Source organism: Stenella coeruleoalba (genome assembly GCF_951394435.1).
Source record: "Stenella coeruleoalba genome assembly, chromosome: 1".
Classification (NCBI taxonomy): Eukaryota; Metazoa; Chordata; class Mammalia; order Artiodactyla; family Delphinidae; genus Stenella; species Stenella coeruleoalba.
The window spans coordinates 12,679,749-12,688,529 of record NC_137169.1 but is presented as its reverse complement, the minus strand read 5'-3'; the positions used below and the strand labels follow the sequence as shown (position 1 = coordinate 12,688,529).

At 45.4% G+C, this 8,781-nt stretch overlaps 1 protein-coding gene across 1 annotated transcript in view; it reads left to right on the top strand.

The window, feature by feature from the left end:
* The first annotated feature begins 293 nt into the window (after nucleotides 1-293).
* SDHB (succinate dehydrogenase complex iron sulfur subunit B) overlaps nucleotides 294-8,781 on the top strand; it is a 35,106-nt gene continuing 26,618 nt past the window's right edge. The window contains exon 1 of the mRNA XM_079928537.1: nucleotides 294-752. Coding sequence (XP_079784663.1) covers nucleotides 357-752 — 396 coding nt within the window. The 5' untranslated portion in view covers nucleotides 294-356. The remainder of the gene's footprint in view (nucleotides 753-8,781) is intronic.

Below are 8,781 nucleotides of genomic sequence, written 5' to 3'. Positions count from 1 at the left end.
AGTGTTGAAACCTGGACAGTCTCAGGCAAACCGCACTATGTCTGACAGAACTCAGCGACAGAGTTGAGTGACGTGATTGATTGATAAATGTTCAGGAAGAAAGGGGTTAAAATCGGGATAAGGGGCTTCCCTGGTGGCGCAGTGGTTGAGAGTCCACCTGCCGATGCAGGGGACGCAGGTTCGTGCCCCGGTCCGAGAAGATCCCACATGCTGCGAAGCGGCTGGGCCCGTGAGCCATGGCCGCTGAGCCTGCGCGTCTGGAGCCTGTTCTCCGCAACGGGAGAGGCCACGACAGTGAGAAGCCCGCGTACCGCAAAAAAAAAAAAAAAAAAAAATCGTATTAAGACTTGTATCAGATGGCTCCGCCCCATCATGCTCTTTGTCCCACCCCTTTCCACTGTCCTCCTTTTCAGACTCCGCCCCCTTCCTTGAGGAAGGTCACCTTCCAACGCGGGAAGCCAAGTGGGCATGCGCTGAGCCCACCGCAACTGCGCACGCTCTTGTTGGCTTTCTCCTCCTTCCCTCCTCCCCCTCAGAAAACCGGAAGCCGCCTCCCACTCGGTGGTTCCTGCGCGGCTAGCGGGTCCTCGGTGGATCCTGGCTCGGTGCCGCGGTGCTCGGCGGGACGCCGGCGGAGAGTGACAGGGGTTAAGGGGTGGGGCTCGACGTCAGGATCCAAGATGGCGGCGGTGGTCGCAGTCTCCTTGAGGCACCGGTTCCCGGCCACAACCCTTGGCAGAGCCTGCCTGCAGGTGAGCTTCGGCTCTGGGGTGGGAAGGGCAGGGATGAAAGTCACAGAGATGGCTTGCAGCTGAGGGGCGGCGGAGGAGATTGAGGGGAGCACAGGACCAGGCCTCAGGGAGGAGGATACCAGCTCCCGTTTGCTCAGGGCTCTGATTTTGGACGGGAGCATACCTGCTGGTTATCTTTCTGCACCTCTCTGCAGCCTGTGAGTTGGTCTGGGCGGAGAGGACTTTTTTAGACATAAGAATAAAAAAGAAGTTCAGAGAGGGGACTTGAATTGCCCAAGGTCACATGGCGAGCGAGTGACGACTGGCTTGGAAGCAGAATTCGAGTCCAAACATTTGAACGCCAAGCCCTTTTCTGCCACCAAACCATCCCCTCTGAGAAAGAACCGCCGGAGCGTGAAGGATGGGACTGGGAGGCGAGGCACTCCTCCGGGGTGCAAAGGTTGAGGGCTCAGTAAAGAGGGGAAGGGAGAAACGGAGGAAAATCCACTCAGCCCCTTGAGGATCTATCTGGGTTCCTTAAAGCAGCGTCATCCTCTCAGTATCCCTGTCTGTAAAGGACGTATCGTAATACCGACAGAGTTTGGGCTTGGATCACAGGTACAGAGCTTGGCACTGCTCTTGTTTATATTATTGCGGGTGCATTGATACGTTTCCTCCGCGCCCCTTGTATTGTCAGGAAACTACACACTTCTGATCTGCATTCTAAATGGAAACAGGTAGAAGGGGAAGGGAAACTGCCATTGCAATCTGTGTATATCAGGGACTGAGGTATTACAAATATCTTTCAAATCTTTTTTCCTCCTCTGGGCTCCTGAAAAAACCCTGTAAGGTGGGTGAGCAGGAATTCTAACCTCCTTTTTAGAGATTTGAAAACTGAGGCCCCAGAAAGAAGATTTTTTTACTTGCTCAAAAATATCGCAGCCAAGAACCAGTTGTTCCAGGACCTAAACTCAGTGTTTTGAACATAATGTGTGAAAAACTCCTAGCACAGATCTGGGCACATGGTAGGTGTACAAGAAATATTCGGTCCTCTCCTCTTCTTGCACTCCCATGAGAATACGTCTCATCTTAAGAAACTGCTCTGGCTGCGCAGCACCGTGCATATGGCCCATCTTCTAATGCTAGCTCTTTCCACTATGCTATACGTGAACTTAGACGGGTCATTTTACAGTCTTCCTGAGAAGGAGGGCTGAGAAAGAGGACTGCCTACCAGAACCTCAAGCTGGTGCCCTCTGAACATTAAATTGGTGATTGATAACGACATTTTGACCAGTTCCTTTTATAGCTGCTGAGCAGGCAATTAAGTTGTGAGAACCCCACCAATGAGAGTGAGTTCTAAAGCTCAGGTGCCTCTTCCAAGCATGAATTATAGGAAAGGCTGGTTTCATAGGTCAGTGTTGCAATTCCAAGTGAGGCCATTGTAGGGCCTCCTGAGGGCAGAGAAAATAGAAGATTCCCACACACATGCACCCCCTTGTAGGAATATGCATTCAGACCCACAAAAGCCACCTAAAAAGTAATGAGCTTGGTGTATTAGCTCTGGGTACACTCAGGTTCCTAGGAGTCTAGGACACAGTAGGATTTCTCTTCTGAATTCCTTTTATTTAGTTTGCACCACCGAACCACAGTTCTGCCTGTATTTAACTGTAATGTATTAACTGTTGTTTGTGGTGTTGCCTCATTTCTTCGTCTAGACTCTGTATTCCTTGAAGGCAATTACCACCTACTTTCAGTTGTGTATATCATTGCTCCTAGCACTGGCAGGGCGTAGGATACCTATCTGCCAATCAGAATAATACGAGAACTGGTACGGTTGCCAATACTGAAAAGCAGAACTTATTTTCTGAGCCATGCTAGAAACTTGGCCCTCTAGTTAATCCTATGAGGTAGATTTTAATACTCCCAACCTTCTTACAAAAGAGGAAATAAAATCAGAAAGGTTAAGTAATTTGCCAAAGAACATCCAGCTACTAAGTGGTAGAGCTTGGATTTGGACCCATGCCATTCACACATCTAGCTCCAAGCCTGCTCCTTAAGGAAGATTTCCTAGGGACATAACAAGCTGCCTTCAGCGTGATCCAGAATTCCCCCTTCTCATCCTCCGTCCGGTTTCAGTCCAGTTGTTGATGATCTTGCTTCTTCCCTTAAATTATAAACTGTGGGTTTCATCTTATCCAAGATTTCTTACAAAGGTGCGCTAAGCCTTGAATACTCACTAGTTTTGTAGATTGAGGTAGAAATGCTTTTGAAGGACCACCCCCCCACCCCCCGCTCCCGCCACCTTGGTCATGGGTTTGTGGTATAAATTTCCGGACAGGCTACAAAGAAAAAAAAACTCAAATTTTTGCCCACCTCCCCACTTCCTCCTGTATATCCTCCTTTTCTGCCTGTTACTGTGGGACAGTCGGCAGCACTCCACTGGCTGCCCTTCACTCGTGCTCTCTGTCCCACTGCTTATTCAAAGATAGCTCTCCAGGGCTTCCCTGGCAGCTCAGTGGTTAAGAATCTCCTGCCAATGCAAGGGACATGGGTTCAAGCCCTGGCCCGGGAAGATCCCATATGCCCCGGAACAACTAAGCCCGTGCGCCACAACTACTGAGCCCACTTGCCAAACTGCTGAAGCCTGCGCACCTAGAGCCCATGCTCTGCAGCAAGAGAAGCCACGACAGTGAGAAGTCCGTGCACTGCAATGAAGAGTAGCCCCGGCTCACCACAACTGGAGAAAGCCCACGTGCAGCAACAAAGACCCAACACAGCCAAAAATAAAAAATAAAATAAAATAAATATATAAATTTATCTTTTTAAAAAAAAGATAGCTCTCCATGAGAATTCCCTGGCCGTCCAGTGGTTAAGACTCCACGCTTCCATTGCAGGGGTCATGGGTTCAATCCCTGGTCAGGGAACTAAGACCCCACAAGATTTGTATGTGAAAAAATAAAGAGGCAAAGATAGCTCTCCAGAAAGTCTCCCCTCTCCCCTGCCTTACCAGGTTTTCCTTCTCTGTTGGATCAGCAGCAGCAGCACACAGCATGGTGTAATTTCTTCCGTCTTAAAAAAAAAAACAAAGAAAAGCTGGATCCAGCCACCACCCCAGTTCTCCACTCATCTTTATAGAAAAATGTCTCAAGAGGTGTCTAAACTCACTGACCACAGTTCATCTCCCCACATCTTCCCATGAACCTATTCCAGTCAGACTTTTCACACTTACCACTTCACGGAAAGTACTTGGGTCAGGGTCACCAGTGACCTTGGCTTTATTAAATCCAGTGTCAGTCCTCAGTTCTCATGGTACTTGGCTCTCTGAAGCATATTGTTCACTCCCTCCTCAAAACACTTTTTTTGGCCTGACTCCCAGGACATCCCAGGCTTCAGGTTTTCCCCCTTGCACGTTGGCAGTTCTTTCTGTCTCCCTTTGCTGATTTCTCCTTTTTGCCCCAAATTCTAAATGCTGTGGCTCAGTCCTTAGGCCTTGTCTTTATAGACACTCCTTTGGGCTTTAGAAACCTCCTAAATTTATGTCTCCAGCCCAGACTTCACCCCAAATCTTCAGATTCAGATGGCCACCCAACTATATTCTCAAAATCTCCTCATGGATATTTAATAAACTTTGCTTGCCTAAAACCAAAATCCTGCCACACACACCAACTTTCCCTCCCATTGCAGTTGATGGCAACTTTATCCTTCACGTGGCTTGGGCCAAAAACTTTGGAGTCATCCTTACTCTTTGCCTCACTCCCAATCTGTAAGCAAATCTGTCAGTTCCTTCTTAAAGTGTATTTAAAAACTAACTGCTTTTCACCATTTCCACAGCCACCAGCCTCGTTCAAGCCACCATCATCTCTTAGCTGATTATCGCAGTTACTTCCTGCTTTTCTTGCTTTCATCTTTGCACCTCTACAGTTGGTTCTCAAAACAGGAGACAACATGATCCTTTCAAAACTTGTCTTTGTCACTCCTCTTCTCAAAACCTTACAGTAGTTTCCCATCTTACTCGGGGTAGAAGCAAAAGTCCTTCCAAGGCCCTGCGTGGTCTGGTTCTTCCATTAACGTCCTGATTTCCTCTCCTGTTCCTGTCCCTCTCACTCACTCCATTCTCAGCTACCACCGGCGCCTCATTTCTCCTCAGACACATTCCCACCTGAAGATCTTTGTGCTCCGTGCTCCCTCTGCGTTCTGTGCTCTTCCCCTAGATTTATGTGTGGCTTGCTTACTCACCTCCTTTGGGTCTTTGCTCAAGTGTCAGCTTTTCAGTGAAGTCTTCCCTGGCCACCCCATTTAGAGTTGTCTCCAGGATCCCTATTCCCCTTCTACCCCTCCCTCCACCCCCATCATGGCATTTATCACCACCTGACAAACTATAGGTTTTATTTGTGTGCGTCTCCTCCAATCACTGTGTAAGCTGCACAGGACTGGGATGTATGTCTGTTTGGTCCTTGATTCCCCCAAAGCCCAGAACAGTCCCTGGAGCATAGTAGTTGAACAAATAAGTGAATGACTATATCTGGACCAACTACCGCCTAAAATCTTGCTGACTGTATAAGTAGAGTAAAAACTTTTGCTCTGTGGATCTTTTGGGGGAGAGGAATTATCTTTTTGTGCTGTTCTGTTTTGGATTTGCATTTTCACCACTATATAGCAGCTAAAAGGTTGGACTTTGGAGTCAGATGACCTATGTTTGAATACTGGCTCTTCTGTTATATGACCTTATTCTCATTTTTTAATTAAGAATAAAAAACTTTCCTCATAGAGATGTTGTAAAGATTAGACATAATTTAGTATGACATCTGGCACGTGGTAAGGGCTGAGTGATGAAAGCTATTACTATTACTTTCTACTACATAGACACCTACAGAACAAATTTTTAGATTTCTTTGTTTGGGGAATGTTGTTTTAATCACAGCTCCCATAATCCTGTGGATTAACTCTTAGTTCAGCCCTCAAGATGAACAAAGTTCCATCACTTTTAGAACCACAACCTGCCCTGGCCATTTTGATTTCAGTATCTTCTCTCTTCATTCCTTTTAGCCCCCCCTTACCCCACCAAATGTTGTATAAAATACGTTGTGTACAAAACTCAAAATGAATTTAAATTGTTTTGGAAAAAAATTAGTGACACTTTGGGGTACCCCAAAACTTATGTTGGGCTTTATCGCCTTCAGATATTCTGTTGTGTGGGGTTTTTGTTTGTTTTATTTTTTTTTTTTATTTATTTTTTTTTTTTTGGCTACATTGGGTCTTCGTTGCTGATCGCAGGCTTTCTCTGGTTGTGGCAAGCGGGAGCTACTCTTTGTAGCGGTGCGCGGGCTTCTCATTGCGGTGGCTTCTCTTGTTGCGGAGCACAGGCTCTAGGCGCATGGGCTTGTTGTGGCTCGTGGGCTAAGTAGTTGTGGCTCGCGGGCTCTAGAGCGCGGGCCCAGTAGTTGTGGTCCACGGGTTTAGTTGTTCTGCGGCATGTGGGATCTTCCCAGACCAGGGCTCGAACCTGTGTCCCCTGCATTGGCAGGCAGATTCTTACCCGCTGCGCCACCAGGGAAGCCCCCCTGTATATTTTTTAAAGGCATTTTATCCCTTTCCCCCTACTACCTGCCTCAGGCATAGCAGCCGCCCACTCTGGGAAACAGTTGAGCAGTTTCTTAAAAAGTTAAACATATAACTACCATACAACCCAGCAATTACACTCCTGGGCATTTATCCTAGAGAAATGGAGACTTATGTTCACACAGAAACTTGTCCACAAATGTTCATTAAACTGTATTCATGATAGCCCAAACCTGGAAACAACCTGCATATCCTTCAGTGGGTGAATGGCTTAACAAACTGAGGTGCATCAGACCATGGAACACTACGTGGTAATAAAAAGAAAGACTGTTGAGGCACATAACTTGGCTGAGTCTCTAGAGAGTTGTGCTGAATGGAAAAAAAGCCAGTCTCCCAAAATTACATATGAGATGATTACATTATATAACATTCTTAAAATGACAAAATTACAGAAATGTAACAGATTAGTGATTGCTAGGGGTGAAGGAGTAGGAATGGGAGGCCTGAGGGGCATGGCTGTGGCTGTAAAAGAGCGGATCTTTGCCGGGCTGGAAATAATGTTCTGTACCTGGACTATATCAGTGGTAATACTCTGGTTATGATACTGTGCTGTAGTTCTGTACAGTGTTACCACTGGGGGAAATTGAGTGAAGAGTACACGGGATCTCAGTATTATTTCTTATAAATGCATGTGATTCTACAGTTATTTCCAAATGAGAAGTGTAATTTAAAAAACTAACAAATCTGTGGGTATATGCAACAACGTGAATGAGTCTCAGAGCATCGTGTTGAGTGAAAGAAGCTAGACTCAAGATGTATTGTCACATGGCATGTATATGAAATTCTGTAAGAGGCAAATCTGTAGTGATAGAAAGCCGATCAATTGCCAGGGGTAGGGAGAGAGTGCTGACTGCAGAGAAACACTAGAGAACTTTCTGAATGGAAATATTCTGTCATAATTGTGGTAGAAGTTATATAACTTTATCAAAACTCATCAAATTATACACTTAAAATTAGTGAATTTTATTGTAATGAATATACCTCATTAAATCTAACAAAAACAAAAAAGGGGGTGTGTTAAGCAAGCGAAAGCCGCTGGAGCTAATATCTTCAAGAGGGAATTCCCTGGTGGTCCAGTGATTAGGACTCCACGCTTTCACTGCCGAGGTTGCAGGTTCCGGGCAACTAAGATCCCGAAAGCCATGCAGCGCGGCCAAAAAAAAATAATAATAATGTCTTCAGGAATCTTTTCACTTCCTCCACTTCCTCTTAAACACCACAAGGTGGCATTAGCCAAACGTTCCTGTCATTTCACATTGGAGCCCCTAGTGAAGAGTGTTCATTTGCAGAAATGACTTTCCTTTTATTAAGGATCTTAGCCAGCGTGGTGATAAGATAAAATACAGCTTTCATCCTCACCTTCACTTTCATTTTCTTCATATATTCTCTTCTTTTATGCTGAGAGCTGATATTTTCAGCTTCACTTAATTTGGGGCGGTTTTTGCCAGCAAGTAATAAACTCCATTGCATTTCTTGTAATTACTCAGTTAACCTTAAGAGTTTTTACTTTCTTTAACAGTGTATAAGAGAAATAGCTGGCCTGGAATACCATCTGAATATTTCTATCTTCAACTTATAAATGCTCTTTGGACTGGCAGGATCCCTCATCACCATAGTGGAAGCTCAGCAGGACTTGTTGAGACCTTGTTTCATCTGCCTAAATGCAAAAGGGCTTCAAGGACTATGGGATGGGGGCAGCTTAGCATTACAGTTAAGTCCCTTACATACGAACAAGTTCCGTTCGAGAGCGCGTTCGTAAGTCCGGTTTGTTCGTAAGTCCAACAAAGTTAGCCTAGGTACCCAACTAACACAATCGGCTATATTGTACTGTAATAGGTTTGTAATACTTTTCACACAAATAATACATAAAAAACAAACACAAAAGATGAAGACATTTTTAATCTTACAGTACAGTACCTTAAAAGTACAGTAGTACAGTATAACAGCTGGTGTACAGGGGCTGGCATCGAGTGAACAGACAAGAAGAATTACTGACGGGAGGAGGGAGAGGAGGTGGGAGATGGTTCCTTGCTGGAACCAGATGCACGTTCGCACGTTTGAAAGTTTGTAACTTGAAGGTTCTTATGTAGGAGACCTACTGTATACAGTAAGTTGTTAGGACTCCGCGCTTTCACTGCCGAGGACCGGCATTCAATCCCTAGTCGGGGAACTAAGATCCCACAAGCCACACAGCGCAACCAGAAAATAAAGTAAAAAAATAAAATTGTATTAAAAATTTTTAATTAAATTTAAAAAATTGATAGACTGAGTAATGCACATTACCCTCCCTTATCCAATCAACTGAAGGCCTCAGTAGAACAAAAGGCTGACCCTCCTTCGAATAAGAGGAAGTTCCTCCTGCCTGACTGCTTTCAAACTAAGACACTGATTTTTTTTCTTGCCTTTGGACTTGAAATAACGACTCTTCCTG